The 18,835-nt window shown below is 40.7% G+C and overlaps 1 protein-coding gene across 1 annotated transcript in view; it reads left to right on the top strand.

Moving 5' to 3' along the window:
- The first annotated feature begins 5,589 nt into the window (after nucleotides 1-5,589).
- The window catches only part of LOC124606919 (Bardet-Biedl syndrome 1 protein homolog), a 146,276-nt gene continuing 133,030 nt past the window's right edge, over nucleotides 5,590-18,835 (top strand). Inside the window, exons 1-2 of the mRNA XM_047139028.1 lie at nucleotides 5,590-5,690; nucleotides 8,059-8,215. Coding sequence (XP_046994984.1) covers nucleotides 5,665-5,690; nucleotides 8,059-8,215 — 183 coding nt within the window. The 5' untranslated portion in view covers nucleotides 5,590-5,664. The remainder of the gene's footprint in view (nucleotides 5,691-8,058; nucleotides 8,216-18,835) is intronic.

Raw genomic sequence — 18,835 nt, 5'->3', positions numbered from 1 at the left:
GGTCGCGCGGTTCCAGACTGAAGCGCCTAGAACCGCTCGGCCACTCCGGCCGGCACTTCGATTATGCAACTGCATTATAGATACTGAAAATTCTCGCCGCTAGACTGCCTCTTTTTGTGCAAACGGCCACTGGACCTATGAACGTCTGTCACACCGCCAAGAAACAGCGAAGAGTAGACAGCGTTGACACCACGATTCTGCCAAACAGAAGAGAGTCGTGCCAGCCGCAAAATGTCGCACCGCAATACTAAATGATAGTCGCGTTGTAGCGGGTACTTCCGGCAACGAATGAACAAAGCTAAAACAGACTGAACCTTGGACCGACCGTGGCCCGCACACCATGCACGCGTGCCGTTTGGCACGCCGTGATCAGCCCTGCCTTAAAGGATTATTGGTCGTTTTTAAATAACCCTGTAGAGTAGTTCCGAACAGTTTATTTAGTTGTTGTTGAGTTGTTTTGATTATGTATGATTCTGTATTTTGTGTACAAGTTGTAGGTTTTGTTTCCTGTTGTTACAGAGCCCGTACCAGTGTTTGTGGAAGTGGCTAGTACGTACATTGGCTCAAAATGGCTATGAGCACTATGGGACTTAACATCTATGCTCATCAGTCCCCTAGAACCTAGAACTACTTAAACCTAACTAACCTAAGGACATCACACACATCCATGCCCGAGGCAGGGTTCGAACCTGCAACCGCAGCGGTCACGCGGTTCCAGACTGAAGCACCTAGAACCGCACGGCCACACCGGCCGGCAGTACGTACATTACTTGCGCTGAAAATTGGTTTGATATTTCTTGTGTAATAGGAAAAGTACTCAGTGACGAGAAAAAGTATTAACATCTGTCAGAGTCTTCGGAACCATCTCGTAAATATGAATATCCATACAAAAAGACGGTGGACAAAAAAGAAGATCCCTATTGTTCCGGCGTAACGAGAAGCGCCGGCACGAAGATGAAGAAAGCGAGCAGAGAAGACTGTGAGACTTCAGCCAGTAGTACGCTGACTAGGAGCGGCCTCTAGCCGAAGAGAATAAGAATATAAGCGTCGCTCCTGCCAGCTTCGGCCGGACAGTAGAAGACAGACTGTAGAAGACGAGCTGTAGCAGAGGCACTAGCAGAACCGTTATTAGTGCTCCATAGGCACTTAACTTCTATTGGACATTGTATATAGCGAAGGACACTGGTGATTTGCATTTCCCCCACCGCTTGCGACAGCTCGTTGTAATCAAAGTTAAGTATTGTCAATCTACTTTATTGTTATAAAAACCATTAATGTGATTTGCTTGAATTGTTTAGCTACTCGAGAAAGCAGCATCATTTAGGCACTCTATAAGACACGAGTGGGAAGGATCCCACACCTATCTGATTGGCTAAAGGAATAATTTAGACTAGTCTATAGCCGACAACAGAATGGTGTATATTGTTTGCCGTTCTACTTTCTGTTCCAGGTAGTGGGGGCACGCATTCTGTGGTTCAAGGATCTGTAGTCACCCGTCCACTTTGCAAATATAAAAATGGACTAGAAACCTTGAGAAACCATTCCGTTACCGGTGACCACAAAATGGTGGTGTTCAAAAGTACATATTTCAAAAGTTCACAAGGAAAACCTGAAAAGGGTGTCAATATTTTTATCTAAACTGAGAAACGGAAACGATTTAATCAAATAGAAGTGGCTGATTCCTATATGCGAGAAAACATACCGTTAAGAGGTCATTCTGATGATGGTACGTTGAGTGAGGAAATCGGCCAAGGAAAATCTCGGTTTTAAAATTTCGCATTGGCACCTGGTTCCTTTCTCCAAAAACATTTGGAGCGAAAAATGCTACATATCTGAGCAAAACAACTCAGAATCAGCTGACTGATTGTTGCCATTCTGTCGTGATAAAAAAGATGCTCTATAAAGTCAAGGAAGCAAAATATTATACTGTCCTTGGCAACAACACAACCGTTGTCAGTAGTGCAGAACAATTCCTTATACGTATCAGGTACATCGATATACAAAAGAAAAGTTCTATGGTTTCTATCTGCAACTGACTTGACTGGTGCTGTATTAAGTGATCGGGTCGTTTAAAAACTGAGTCACGTCGTCCTGCAAGTTGATAATTTGAGACGTCAAGGTTATGGCAGAGATACCAGCATGTCTGGAAAGTTTAGTGGAGTAAAATTTCGAATAAAACAGCTCCATGCGCTAGCGACTTCTACGCATTGTGCAAGCACATTAACTAAACGTAGCTATCGTGGAGGTCTGCAGCTTGCTAGTATTCGCAATATGATGGGAGTTATAAGTGGTGTTACCAGTTTTGTGCGTGAGTCAGGAAAAGGACTGGAACTTACCAAGCGAGCTATACACGAAAAAAACGCAGAGGCAAAAAGAGATACGAAGTGTTAGTGATACACGCTGGCTTGAAAGCCCTTCAATTCAAGGGGCTCTTCGCCTATCGTTAAGTTCCTTGAAGAACTGGACGGAACTTCGTCGTCAGAAAGTGCAAGTCTTCAGACGTCTATTCAACAATTCGACTTTGTATTTCCTTTGACGGTGACCGCCGATGTATTTGGAAGTACTGTTTCGCTTTCACGGCAACTTCAGGGTTTTGCATTAGATCTTAACCTTTGCTATGAGATTGTAGACAGTATAGAAAGAACACTCTAAAGGCACTGAGAAACAAAACATCAAGAAATTTTCGAAGAGGGGTGCCGTGTTGTAGAAAGTTGGTACATGCCAGAGCAGGCACCAAGAACTGCCAAACGTTCAATTCATCGCTCAGAAATTGAAGCACGGAATACTAAAGGTAAAATAAACCTTTAATACATACACACGCATTTTGCTTGATGCAGCATCTCTTCCTTTTCTATTATGTCCGTTCGACCTCGAGAATAGTGTCATGTGTTTTGTTTCAGATTGAATGTATTCCTTCTTTCATGGATTTTGAATTGGGACACTTAAGAAGTCGCTTTTCAAGAACAGAGCACTCTGCAGTTCTGGAACTGTTCACCCTCATACTATGTGAACCGTAAAAACAGAAAATCTGAACTCTGTAGTGGCAGCGTGTTTACAGAAGTGACTTGCTTCCTCCTCTCTCATTGTTAGGATAAATACCTCTTTGGAAGGAGCCTTGGAGAGACAGAGAACTTCCCTCCCTCCCTCCCCCCCCCCCCCCCCCGAAACAGCTGCAGAGGCGCGTCAGGAGACAAATGAGTTATTCCCAAATACAAAAATTACAAATGTAGTCTGGAGCACAGCTTCTCTTCGATGCAACTAATAAAATCGTACCTTCGCACAATGACGGAAGACGGATTGAACGGTTTGGTTTGCATTTATAATCGCCGAGATATGTATATCCGGCAGCCTACAACCTGCCGAAATCATTGAAGAATTTGCGAGAAGTTATTCGTAGACATTCGCTGTACGTTAAATGAACAAAATATAATGTTGTGTGCGTTTTTAGTGTTTTATTGTTTACCTCGACAAAGGCTACTATCAGCTGGGTTAAGTCCCTTCCAAACCAAAATCCTGGATCCGTGACTGAGCGCCGCTATCATCTGGCGGTATTTCCTGAAACATGTATCAACGGAAATATGTTCTATTTTCGCACTTTCCATCGACAGATAAAGATTGGGAAGAGTCGCGAAGGCGTTTGAAATCAGATGGCGTTTACCTACCTGTCTGGGGGAGTTGACGGTAAACACGTCAAGTTCAAAATAGTTCAAATGGCTCTGAGCACTATGGGACTTAACATCTATGGTCATCAGTCCCCTATAACTTAGAACCACTTAAACCTAACTAACCTACAGGACATCACACAACACCCAGTCACCACGAGGCAGAGAAAATCCCTGACCCCGCCGGGAATCGAACCCGGGAACCCGGGCGCGGGAAGCGAGAACGCTACCGAACAACCACGAGGTGTGGACAAACAAGTCAAGTTATTCCACCACGTGATGCTAGGACTACACATAGTTTCACAGTCAAGTGCTTTTTGCCGTTGCTAATTATGAACCAATTTACTTTCACTATACCACAAATGGACGTGTATCCGCGACGGGGGCAAATGAAGAATACAGATTTCTAAAAGAAACTTGCGAATGGCAATTTGAAACTACCTCCACCATATGAAGTGAATGAATACATACTATCTTACGTATTTGCCAGAGATGAGGCTTTTCCATTGCGTAAAAACTTCATGAAACCATTCAACAAAAATCAACTGAACAAAGAACGTAGGATTTATACTCATCTAGTGTCACGTGCCAGATGGATTGTGGAAAAGGTATTAGGAAGACTAACTACAAGATACTAAGTGTTAAACATTCGCTTTGATTCTGAACAACATATTTTTAATTGTAATGGCTTGTACGCTTCACAATTTCTGACGCAGAAACGGTACAGACACGTACTCGCCTTCGGACTTCTTTGATAGGAAAAATTACGACAGAGAAGTGATTGGAACAGGATGTCATTGCGACTTACTGGGGCTGCAAAGAATTCGAGCTATGTCCAAAGCTTCTACTCAGCGAGTTCCACAAGTTTATGTGCAATACTTCAATGATGCCGGCAGCGTGCCTTCGTGAAACAGTTTAGCGTTCACAAACTTAGGCCTACGTGATGACCGTACCTATAGATGTTCTCTTTTCATTTGTTATATTTTGTACTGCAGTACTTGTAAAAGCTGTCATTAAGTATAAAAATAAATAATATTATCTCTAAATCACTCTCTTCATTCCTATATTTTAACTAATGTTACAACTATGCAGTGACCATGACAAACGCTAGTTGCTTCGTCATTTCCTTGTCAAACTGGCTGTTAAAGTGTCAACGAATAAGGCTCAGCATCGTCCTTTAGAAACAGACAGTTCGTAATTTCTTCATCTCACTTAACGAACTGACTGTTAACAAGGAATGAGGCTCAGCATTGTCCATTAAAAACAAATGGTTACTGAAACACCACAGCTGTGTATATATTTGTTCTGTTGTACTCACTGACACTAAAGAATTTCCCACTTTCCTGTACTGTTTCCTAAAAGCAGTTCTCAAGTTGTGAATTTTTTTAACTTGGCCTTTGTTGCTGGAGGGACCACTTCCTTAACTTTTACGAGCAGCTGCTCGAAACATTTCTCTCTTTTTAATTTATCATGATAATCCTTTGATTTCACTTTCCACAGCGGTTCCTGCTCACCGAATAATTCGAGAAACTCAAGTGCAAAATCTGTATTCCAAGTGGCCATAGTGATACTTAAACCATAAAGCAAGACGACAAAAAACAAACTGATGTAATCAGCACTATGATGTCGAAGTATCGCCGATTGTCAGTTAGAGAACACTGTTGTTAATAAGCAAATAGATCGCTGCCAACCAACCAGGCAGCGATATTATAAACACGAATCGCATGCGATGCATCAGAGTGCCTGGGATTTACATGCGATCAGCGACAGATCGCTGGGATTTGCTCACACATGTGCGATCTGCAAAGCCAGTGGTTCCCCATGCGACGGATCGCCGTGATCCGTCGCTCGTGTGTGGGGCCGTAGCAACTTGCGTTGCCATGACAACGGTGAAGTCGTTTGTTGTCCGACGCGGTTGCTATGGATTCCGGAACTGGAGGCGTTTGCTCGTCTTCATAGCGAGCGAAGTGTGCTGCAGTTCAAACAGTTTGATGTGTGGTACATGTGTATGAAGATGACTGGAATAAGGTTTGTATAGCATTATATCCGTTTTCATGTTACATGATGCATCCCAACAAGTCGCTATACACCACAGCAATTAACGAGTGTTCAATTACTTACGCGCACAGGCTGCATTCTATGTGTGCCGGACATTTATATACCTTATCTAAGATTTTGTTGGTGGAGGTATACTTTTGACGTTGAAAGAAATTAACTGGAAAAGCGTTTCAGGCAGAACATTAATGCACACTGATTTACAATACATTATGACGTACAGTTCCAGAGATTTAAAAAAATGCAGTTTTATAACATAATATTATCTTATGTTGTACCTAAGTGATTCTAATTCTAGTTTACTCTGTAACACTAATTTCTGATGTTAGCTTCTCTTAAAGTAGTACCAGTACATAAAATTCGTCACTCAGAGGGTGAACTTTTGCTCACTTTCTGCTCATGTAATGAGCCACACAAAGGTGATGAGGAAAACTGGGTATTATAATCTTCCAGTTAACAATACTTTAAATTAGAAAGACATGAGGAAGAATCATCACATTTTAAACAGATATCTCACGCAACACTTACACCTATTTTCAAAGTTTGATGTTGTTCAGTCTAATATGCTATCATATTTTGTTCAATTTAGTAATGCGTCGAAACATACTTAATACAATGGCTTATCAAAAGTGTACCATGTCGTAATACAGTTTGCAGTCAGTCGTGTTGATAATGTTTCCTTACCTACCATTACTTCTGCTAATTTTCATTCAGCCTCACTAAACGTTCTGCTACCAGCTCCTATCATAAGGGAGAATGTGCAAGGCTACATTATGGGAGAAATCAAAATACAGGCCGACTACATTAGCTTATACTAGAGTTGTATTTGTGTAACATAAACTGACTTTGTAAAATAAGGTAGATCAATACAGTAACTAGGTCTTATTAATGATAGGTAACTTATGCTTTGGCATAGTTTGTTTACACTTAAAAGATCACAGTTACTGGTATATGATTAAAGTAATGTCTTTGAAAAAAATTTTTGACAGACCGCAATCAGCTTTCTATATACAGAACTGGTAAAATGAAGATCTGTATAGTATAAACATTATAATTAATACTTAATGTACATCCCTGAGTCTCATCCCATAAACACCCATCAGTCTCTACTACTTGTACTGATACAGGTCAGTAATTTTAATTGTTTGTAATAACAACTCTTTATGCCATTGAGAAGTAAAAACTTCTTATTTTTTAGCAACTGTGTTGACATTTATGCAATGAGATGAAAATAATTTTCTATAAACAGTAACAACCGAGGCTTGTTTTAGTAAAAATTAAAACTTTTTGCATGGAATATGAAGTTTCAGAATTTTAAAACTTTTCTATATTCTGTTCCATAGTTGTTTAAGTTTAAGTCCATCAGCAACATTTAAAAAGACTCATAGTGACATTAAACTGTTAGTTTATAGTGATGACATATGGTTAGACAAGAATGTTACAGAAGATAAAAGGGAGATATTAGACAACAGTGGGTAGTGTGAGGATGATGGTCATGGAGTATCTCATTTTAGGACTACACTTGAGAAATTCATAGCCTTGGCCAAGTAATATTGAGGCATTCCCGGCTTGAGTGGCACCGTGTGACAAGAAGGGTGCTGTTGAGCTTTTTCAAGTCAGAGGATGAGCTGAGTGTAGTGCCTCAACAGATTTGTTTGTGGACATAATCTGTGGGCTATTTGCAGCAGAATAAAGACAGTGAGAAGTTGTTGGTATATGTGTTGAGAGATTCTTTGGTGGGACAGGACTGACTTTGTGAATATGAATTAAGTTAAGCTGTTGTGGAAACAGGAGTAGTTCTTCTCCTCCTGAGTCAGTACCACAAAGATAACATCAATAAACATGTGTCTCACTCACACTTTGCCCTCAAATCCATGCTGGGAATGTTATTATGGTGAACAAATCATAGGTGGGCAATAATAATCGTTTTCTGCATACAGTGTCTCTCAAGTCCTTTTTTTACAAATCTGTTAGCAAGTGCATGACATAGTTTAAAATATTTCTTCTTGAAAACTTGCATACTGGTGGAAATACTTTCTTGTATATTTTTAAATTCTCTAGTTTGGCACAGGATTCAGTTGGCCAGTAAAGTAGTCACCAATCTGTGGTACATGGGACACGCATTTCCTTTTTGTGTTAAAAATAAGTTCTCATGTTTACCTTTTATTGAATTATATCAACCATTAAGCTATAACAATCAAGTTCCACAATTTACAATTGATGACTAGTTGGGCATAAACACATGTACTGGTATTTGGCTGGCTGTAAAATTATGCACACTGAATCGACTGAAACGAAATATGCATGTGGTATGTTTTACATTGAGAAATTACATTTACAGGGCACTTAATACACCATGGCTTGATGCCTTCACTGATGCTCATGCTGGAATTTATACATTCAGTCATTGTATTACTATGGCTGATATTAATGGTGATGGAGACTATAAACTGATTATTGCCGATTTGGGCACCGGTTCCTCCAACATACGTCTCAAGGTCTGTACACTTCAAGCGAGTGACACCTTAGTGCCCAGAGGTGATAGTGGTCTCGTGTGTGTGTGTGTGTGTGTGTGTGTGTGTGTTTTATTCTATATGTGAAGGAGGACTCTGTCCAATAGCTTAGTCTATGTTTTGAATGTACTCTTCAATATGCCTATCTGACACTCAACTTCTCCTCTTTGTGTCGAGTAGTAATCTGTTTCATTTTGTTAGTTCACCTCTAATTTTCCATTGTTTGAGTGTGTCACATGATTTTCCGTTAGTGAAGTGTGTAGTGATAGCCATTTTCAGGGTGTGATGTAAGTATCTACATCTACATTGATACTCCGCAAGCCACCCAACGGTGTGTGGCGGAGGGCACTTTACGTGCCACTGTCATTACCTTGAGACTATATTATTTTATAGATCCTGTACAAGCTTAACTCTGGAAAAAAGAGTCAGTGATGCAAGCATGCAGTGTGGTTAAGCATGGCATCTATTTTGATATCAAAATTACTGTTCTGTAAAATACTGATAATTAAATATAGTTGCTTCTAATTATGAAATGTTCAAAATTTATTAAAGGTCACAGCTAATCTCTAGACGTAAGTAATCTTAAGCTGGCTTTCCAGAGAGGACAGTGATTTTAGCTTCAGTTATCAGCCGTTTGTGTTCATCCAGTTGAGTCCTCTGCCAAACATCATTCTGCACATGGACAACATTCTTACTGATACTGGATGCACCATGCCTGTGTCTGACTAGCAGTTGTTCCTTGCCAGCTGACGCTGCTATCACTTGGACAAGTTTACATCAGCAGTAGGATGGTGGTCGTAACATTCCATCTGATCATTGTATATGGACTGTACATTCTTGGGACACAGAGTGCTGATTTATTATAAAGCAATAGTGTTGTATGTAAATGAGTTCTACTTTACAGAAAGACTCAAAATTGTTGTTAGGAACTCATATGCAAAATGAAAGAAGTCTGCTATGAGGAAAGGTTGAGGTTTAGCTTTGCAAATTTTAATTTTATATTTAACTTTTTTTTCGTTTCTATTACAAATGGAACCTTGTAACATAGCATGAGTGATCAGTGTAATATACTGCAATAAAATCCACATTACATACATACTCTGAAAACAATTATAAAGTGCATGGCAGAGGACACATCACATTTTACCAGAAATTAGGGTTTCCTCTCATTCCAGTCACACATGGAGTGTGGGAAGAATGATTGCTTAAACTCCTCTGTGGGAAGAGTAAATAGTCTAATCATATCTTCACAGCCCCTATGGGTATGATACATAGAAGACAGTTATATAGTGATAGATTACTCACTTAATACTGATCCTTGTAGTTTTCTAAGTAGGATTTTGTGATATAGTTCAAGCATCTACCATTTCAGGTTTTTCAACATTTTCATGACACTCTCCCTTGGATCAATTAAACGTGTAACTATTGGTGCTGTCACTCTTTGCATATTCTCATCATCCCCTGTTAGTTCTCTTTGGTATAGGTCACAAGTACTTGAGCAATATTTTAATATGGTATGCAAAAGTGATTCATAAGCAGTCTCCAACATCTGCATCTTTATCCGTACTCTGCAAATCACTGCAAAGTGCCTGTCAGAGGGTATGCCCATTGTACCAGTGTTGCGGGTTTCTTCCCATTCCATTCATGTGTGTAGCATGGGAAGAATGATTGTTTCAATGCATCTGTGTGTATAGTAATTATTCTAATCTCGTCCTCTTGATACCTTTGTGAGCAATACATAGTGGGTTGCAGTATATTCCTAGTGTCATCATTTAAAGCTGATTCTTGAAACTTTGTTAATTGACTTTCTCAGGGTAGTTTATGTCTGCCTTCAAGAGTCTGCCAGTTCAGTTCCCTCATATCTCTGTGACAATCTCCCACAAATTAAACACACCTATGACCATTTGCGCAACCCTTCTCTGTAAATGTTCAATATCCCCTGTTAATACTATTTGGTACAGGTCCCACACACTTGAGCAGTATTCCAGAATTGGTTGCACAAGTGATTTGCAAGCAATCTCCTTCATAGACTGATTGGACATCCCCAGTGTTTTACCAATAAACCAAAGTCTACCATCTCATCTCCCTTACCCTTGACTGAGCCTATGTGATCATACCATTTCATATCCCAACAAAGTGTTAAATCCAGGTGTTGTATGACTTGACTGATTCCAACAGTGACCCCACAATTTTACATATTTGAACATTTAAAGCAAGTTGCCAATCTTTGCACCACTTTGAAATCTTATCAATATCTGACTGAATATTTCTGCAGCTTCTTTCAGACAGTATTTCATTATACACTCCTGGAAATTGAAATAAGAACACCGTGAATTCATTGTCCCAGGAAGGGGAAACTTTATTGACACATTCCTGGGGTCAGATACATCACATGATCACACTGACAGAACCACAGGCACATAGACACAGGCAACAGAGCATGCACAATGTCGGCACTAGTACAGTGTATATCCACCTTTCGCAGCAATGCAGGCTGCTATTCTCCCATGGAGACGATCGTAGAGATGCTGGATGTAGTCCTGTGGAACGCCTTGCCATGCCATTTCCACCTGGCGCCTCAGTTGGACCAGCGTTCGTGCTGGACGTGCAGACCGCCTGAGACGACGCTTCATCCAGTCCCAAACATGCTCAATGGGGGACAGATCCGGAGATCTTGCTGGCCAGGGTAGTTGTCTTACACCTTCTAGAGCACGTTGGGTGGCACGGGATACATGCGGACGTGCATTGTCCTGTTGGAACAGCAAGTTCCCTTGCCGGTCTAGGAATGGTAGAACGATGGGTTCGATGACGGTTTGGATGTACCGTGCACTATTCAGTGTCCCCTCGACGATCACCAGTGGTGTACGGCCAGCGTAGGAAATCGCTCCCCACACCATGATGCCGGGTGTTGGCCCTGTGTGCCTCGGTCGTATGCAGTCCTGATTGTGGCGCTCACCTGCACGGCGCCAAACACGCATACGACCATCATTGGCACCAAGGCAGAAGCGACTCTCATCGCTGAAGACGACACGTCTCCATTCGTCCCTCCATTCACGCCTGTCGCGACACCACTGGAGGCGGGCTGCACGATGTTGGGGCGTGAGCGGAAGACGGCCTAACGGTGTGCGGGACCGTAGCCCAGCTTCATGGAGACGGTTGCGAATGGTCCTCGCCGACACCCCAGGAGCAACAGTGTCCCTAATTTGCTGGGAAGTGGCGGTGCGGTCCCCTACGGCACTGCGTAGGATCCTACGGTCTTGGCGTGCATCCGTGCGTCGCTGCGGTCCGGTCCCAGGTCGACGGGCACGTGCACCTTCCGCCGACCACTGGCGACAACATCGATGTACTGTGGAGACCTCACGCCCCACGTGTTGAGCAATTCGGCGGTACGTCCACCTGGCCTCCCGCATGCCCACTATATGCCCTCGCTCAAAGTCCGTCAACTGCACATATGGTTCACGTCCACGCTGTCGCGGCATGCTACCAGTGTTAAAGACTGCGATGGAGCTCCGTATGCCACGGCAAACTGGCTGACACTGACGGCGGCGGTGCACAAATGCTGCGCAGCTAGCGCCATTCGACGGCCAACACCGCGGTTCCTGGTGTGTCCGCTGTGCCGTGCGTGTGATCATTGCTTGTACAGCCCTCTCGCAGTGTCTGGAGCAAGTATGGTGGGTCTGACACACCGGTGTCAATGTGTGCTTTTTTCCATTTCCAGGAGTGTAGATAACTGCATCATCTCCAAAAAATCTGATGTTACTATTAATATTGTCTGCAAGGTTATTAATATATAACATGAGCAGCAATGGTACCAGCACACTACCGTGGGCACATACAATGTTACTTCTAGATCTGACGATGACTCTCCATCTGAGATAAGATGCTGCATCCTCCCTACCAAAAAGTCCTCAGTCCAACCACAAATTTCACTTATACCCCATATGACTGTACTTTCGATAGTAAGTGTGGTATTGAGTTAAATGCTTTTCTGAAATCAAAGAATACTGCATCTAGCTGCCCGTCTTGAAAAGTGCGAATTGGTTTCACACGTTTGATGTTTACGGAATTCACGCTAGTTGGCATGGAGGAGGTGATGCAGGTCATTCTGTTTAAGATACCTTATTATGTTTGAGCTGAGAATACGTTCTAAGATTCTATAAGAAATTGATGCCAAGGATATTAGAGGGTAATTTTGTGTATCACTTCTACTACCCTTCTTGTATATGGGTGTGACCTGTGCCTTTTTCCAAGAACTGGGCACAGTTTTTTGTTCTAGAGATCTGTGATAGATTATAGTTAGAGGAGGGGCTTCCTCACAGTAAATTATGTATACAATCTGAGAGACTCTGCCCTTTAGCTTTGTTCACTTTTAATGATTTTAGCTGTTTCTCAACACCACTGACACTAATATATATTACTCTCATCTTTTCAGTGGTACAGTGAAGAAATTGGGGCAATTCTTGGACTGGTCACTAATGTTGATGCCACTAACAGCCTGTATATACCACCAAAATGTCTGAGTTTTGTGTAAGATCATTTGACAGTATTCTGTTATGGTCATCATTGGAGGCTTCACACATTGCTCTCTTGGCAGCCAAACGCATTCATCATCTATCTGTCTGTAGGCCTATCCTTTGTTTTACACCTATTATTCTCCTCTGTAGAATGACTGTATCTTAAAAGTGTCCTACCAATAAAATGGGTCACCTGCATTACCTACAATTGACCCTGTGCTGTCATTGCATTTCATGTAGCTACAAACTGCTGCACGTAGGTATATTTCTATGAGTTGACTGATTCCAGTTGTAACTCATTGATACTATACTCATAGAATACAACATTTACACATTTTATGATGATCACCCCCCCCCCCCCCCCCCCACCCATGAACCATGGACCTTGCCGTTGGTGGGGAGGCTTGCGTGCCTCAGCGATACAGATAGCCGTACCGTAGGTGCAACCACAACGGAGGGGTATCTGTTGAGAGGTCAGACAAACGTGTGGTTCCTGAAGAGGGGCAGCAGCCTTTTCAGTAGTTGCAAGGGCAACAGTCTGGATGATTGACTGATCTGGCCTTGTAACAATAACCAAAACGGCCTTGCTGTGCTGGTACTGCGAACGGCTGAGAGCAAGGGGAAACTACAGCCGTAATTTTTCCCGAGGGCATGCAGCTTTACTGTATGATTACATGATGATGGCGTCCTCTTGGGTAAAATATTCCGGAGGTAAAATAGTCCCCCATTCGGATCTCCGGGCGGGGACTACTCAAGAGGATGTCGTTATCAGGAGAAAGAAAACTGGCGTTCTACGGATCGGAGCGTGGAATGTCAGATCCCTTAATCGGGCAGGTAGATTAGAAAATTTAAAAAGGGAAATGGATAGGTTGAAGTTAGATATAGTGGGAATTAGTGAAGTTCGGTGGCAGGAGGAACAAGACTTCTGGTCAGGTGACTACAGGGTTATAAACACAAAATCAAATAGGGGTAATGCAGGAGTAGGTTTAATAATGAATAGGAAAATAGGAATGCGGGTAAGCTACTACAAACAGCATAGTGAATGCATTATTGTGGCCAAGATAGATACGAAGCCCACACCTACTACAGTAGTACGAGTTTATATGCCAACTAGCTCTGCAGATGACGAAGAAATTGAAGAAATGTATGATGAAATAAAAGAAATTATTCAGATTGTGAAGGGAGACGAAAATTTAATAGTCATGGGTGACTGGAATTCGAGTGTAGGAAAAGGGAGAGAAGGAAACATAGTAGGTGAATATGGATTGGGGGACAGAAATGAAAGAGGAAGCCGCCTGGTAGAATTTTGCACAGAGCACAACATAATCATAACTAACACTTGGTTTAAGAATCATGAAAGAAGGTTGTATACATGGAAGAACCCTGGAGATACTAAAAGGTATCAGATAGATTATATAATGGTAAGACAGAGATTTAGGAACCAGGTTTTAAATTGTAAGACATTTCCAGGGGCAGATGTGGACTCTGACCACAATCTATTGGTTATGACCTGTAGATTAAAACTGAAGAAACTGCAAAAAAGGTGGGAATTTAAGGAGATGGGACCTGGATAAACTGAAAGAACCAGAGGTTGTACAGAGTTTCAGGGAGAGCATAAGGGAGCAATTGACAGGAATGGGGGAAATAAATAAAGTAGAAGAAGAATGGGTAGCTTTGAGGGATGAAGTAGTTAAGGCAGCAGAGGATCAAGTAGGTAAACAGACGAGGGCTAGTAGAAATCCTTGGGTAACAGAAGAAATATTGAATTTAATTGATGAAAGGAGAAAATATAAAAATGCAGTAAGTGAAACAGGCAAAAAGGAATACAAACGTCTCAAAAATGATATCGACAGGAAATGCAAAATGGCTAAGCAGGGATGGATAGAGGACAAATGTAAGGATGTAGAGGCCTATCTCACTAGGGGTAAGATAGATACCGCCTACAGGAAAATTAAAGAGACCTTTGGAGATAAGAGAACGACTTGTATGAATATCAAGAGCTCAGATGGAAACCCAGTTCTAAGCAAAGAAGGGAAAGCAGAAAGGTGGAAGGAGTATATAGAGGGTCTATACAAGGGTGATGTACTTGAGGACAATATTATGGAAATGGAAGAGGATGTAGATGAAGATTAAATGGGAGATACGATACTGCGTGAAGAGTTTGACAGAGCACTGAAAGACCTGAGTCGAAACAAGGCCCCCGGAGTAGACAATATTCCATTGGAACTACTGACGGCCGTGGGAGAGCCAGTCCTGACAAAACTCTACCATCTGGTGAGCAAGATGTATGAAACAGGCGAAATACCCTCAGACTTCAAGAAGAATATAATAATTCCAATCCCAAAGAAAGCAGGTGTTGACAGATGTGAAAATTACCGAACTATCAGCTTAATAAGTCACAGCTGCAAAATACTAACACGAATTCTTTACAGACAAATGGAAAAACTAGTAGAAGCCAACCTCGGGGAAGATCAGTTTGGATTCCGTAGAAACACTGGAACACGTGAGGCAATACTGACCTTACGACTTATCTTAGAAGAAAGATTAAGGAAAGGCAAACCTACGTTTCTAGCATTTTTAGACTTAGAGAAAGCTTTTGACAATGTTGACTGGAATACTCTCTTTCAAATTCTAAAGGTGGCAGGGGTAAAATACAGGGAGCAAAAGGCTATTTACAATTTGTACAGAAACCAGATGGCAGTTATAAGAGTCGAGGGACATGAAAGGGAAGCAGTGGTTGGGAAGGGAGTAAGACAAGGTTGTAGCCTGTCCCCAATGTTGTTCAATCTGTATATTGAGCAAGCAGTAAAGGAAACAAAAGAAAAATTTGGAGTGGGTATTAAAATTCATGGAGAAGAAATAAAAACTTTGAGGTTCGCCGATGACATTGTAATTCTGTCAGAGACAGCAAAGGACTTGGAAGAGCAGTTGAATGGAATGGACAGTGTCTTGAAAGGAGGATATAAGATGAACATCAACAAAAGCAAAACAAGGATAATGGAATGTAGTCTAATTAAGTCGGGTGATACTGAGGGAATTAGATTAGGAAATGAGGCACTTAAAGTAGTAAAGGAGTTTTGCTATTTGGGGAGCAAAATAACTGATGATGGTCGAAGTAGAGAGGATATAAAATGTAGGCTGGCAATGGCGAGGAAAGCGTTGCTGAAGAAGAGAAATTTGTTAACACCCAGTATTGATTTAAGTGTCAGGAAGTCATTTCTGAAAGTATTCGTATGGAGTGTAGCCATGTATCGAAGTGAAACATGGACGATAAATAGTTTGGACAAGAAGAGAATAGAAGCTTTCGAAATGTGGTGGTACAGAAGACTGCTGAAGATTAGATGGGTAGATCACATAACTAATGAGGAAGTATTGAATAGAATTGGGGAGAAGAGAAGTTTGTGGCACAACTTGACCAGAAGAAGGGATCGGTTGGTAGGACATGTTCTGAGGCATCAAGGGATCACCAATTTAGTGTTGGAGGGCAGCGTGGAGGGTAAAAATCGTAGGGGGAGACCAAGAGATGAATACACTAAGCAGATTCAGAAGGATGTAGGTTGCAGTAAGTACTGGGAGATGAAAAAGCTTGCACAGGATAGAGTAGCATGGAGAGCTGCATCAAACCAGTCTCAGGACTGAAGACCACAACAACAACATGATGATCACAAGTTCACATTGCTAAATAATTAAAGCAGGTTGTTGTTCATTGCACTATTTTGGAACTTTATCAAGAACTTACTGAAAATTTATACAGCTTTTTGCAGATAGTGCATCATTATAGATAAGTACATCATCTGGAAAAAAAATCATGGAGAAGGTCATTCTCTTCAAGGTACTTCATTATATTTGAAGTGATCTGTGGTATGTTATGATTAAGAGGGCCTAACTCATTCACAAACTTTTATAGAATATGACAAGTATTCAACTGGATCCTGAGGCCTTATTCTATTTTAGAGACTTCATCTGTTTCTTAACACTATGGTAGTTGTTGAAGGTTTCGTTTCAGATTCGGACTCTCTTTGATCCATTTAGCATTTGTACATGCAATAGACTTTTAGTTATTGATATTACAACATACATATTTATATTATTTACAGTGTTGTATTTGACATTTATAAAAATTCTTCCAAAGAATAAGGTTGGTTATCTAGCAAGAAGCTATGCAGTTTTTCCTTAAATGATTTGATTTGGCATGCCTGTGATATGTTTCCACAGATCGTTACATATTTTTATTGCCCTGTAGGTATGACTTGTTTGTTTTTGCTAGTCTGTTTTGTGGTAAGAGCAGCATAGTACTTGTTCTTGTATTATAATCCTGTCTTTGATTTGTTTACACTTAAATTTGATAGTTCAATGTATATGTCATTAACACTTTCTAGAATATGTAAATTAATTGCAGTTAAAGATCTTACACTTAGTGAACAAAAGCTTTCAATGAATTATATCTGCTCTTTCCATTACTCTAATTGCCTTTTTCTGAATAACGAGAACGTTTTTTTTTTTCCTTTTTCCCTAGAGTATTAATCTGTATTTTAAATAGATTGAAAAGAGGTAAAATACGCTGTCCTTACATATTCAAAGGTCAGTCTCTTCAGCAAGTACGTCAGTCTTGCTAACATAACTGTTACTTATTCTACATCAGTGATCCATGTTAGTTTGTTGTCAAGTGTATTGCCTAAAAATTTTACATTTTGTTTATCCATTTTTGCAGTCTTTGATAGACACAATTACATATTCCGCATCTTATTTATATTTAATTTGCACTGAACCAGGATGCTGCACTTCCTTTTACCAGATTCATTCTTCAAATACATGGTTTATTTACTGACAGAAAAGTGGTATCATCTATGTACATATATATCTTTACATTTGTGTTGACTGGTAATTCATTTATTTGCACCAGAAATAGAAGAAGTCCTAATTTTGATCCCTGTGGCACTCCAACTGTTCTCCCGAACTTACCATTGGCTTTCTTTTATTGAGGTATGATTACATTAGTTTTAGAATTTTGTCACAAATTCTATATTATTCTAGTTTGGAGTGCAAAACATGGTGGTTAACACAGTTGAAGATCTTACTCAGATAACAGAAGGTCACCTATGTATGTGCATGGTCCTCAGATGCTGATAAAATGTCTCTGACTAAAGAGTGTGTAGATGATCTTTCATTCCTGTAACGAAACTGTTATGTACTTAACATCCTGTTCAGTTCTAGCTACTCATACATTTGTTTATACATGATACTTTGAAAGACTTTGCCTAGTACTGGGAGTAGTGAATATGGCCTGTAGTTCACAAGTTCAGATTTGCTTCCCTCCTTACGGACTAGAGTCATCTTGTATAATTTGATGGAATCAGGAAAAAGATCCTCTTTAAGACCCAAGTCTATACAGTATGTTAATGTATTATTTCTTTCAGGAGGTTGTTTGACATATGAAAAACATCTGTATGATATGAATTTTTCAAGTCTTTGACAGTTTCAAGAACTTCCTCTTAATCTACCTCCATAAAGTTGCTTAATGGAGGTTGCAACTGAACTCGGGCTCGTTTACTACCTATTTTTCACGTGGCTCATCTGCAAAGGGGGTTGGTAGTAAACGGTTGCATGTGCGCCCCCATTATTGAGTCAGATATTGGCTGGCTTTCGAAGAGCAGTGAATTGAACTATACACGTTCAGACTGAAACTTATTCATTCAAAAGAAACACTTTAACATTGTGGCCATGCATTTTTAAGTTCACAAATAATAATAGGTGCAATTCGTACACTGTTTGTCTCACACCCACACACTTTCACTTTGTTCCTTCACATACACTGGCGTCCATGCTTGCACTTGTGGCACTTTGCCGCTCCCAACTCGCCACCACAACGGCCAACGACCAAAAGACCATGATTTTCCCGCTCATATCCACAGTCCTGAGTCGGGTCACATGACACCACAGTAGTCAAAATAATCGCTAAACATGGCCACAATTTGTTTACAATATTTTATAATATTTAAATACTTAAATCTAAATACATTATATAATTTTACAAATTATCACCACACTTATATAATTTGTTGCAATTAAAAGAAAACCAAAACACTATGCA

This window comes from Schistocerca americana, chromosome 3 (genome assembly GCF_021461395.2).
Source record: "Schistocerca americana isolate TAMUIC-IGC-003095 chromosome 3, iqSchAmer2.1, whole genome shotgun sequence".
Taxonomy (NCBI): Eukaryota; Metazoa; Arthropoda; class Insecta; order Orthoptera; family Acrididae; genus Schistocerca; species Schistocerca americana.
This window is presented reverse-complemented; position numbering and strand designations above follow the sequence as displayed.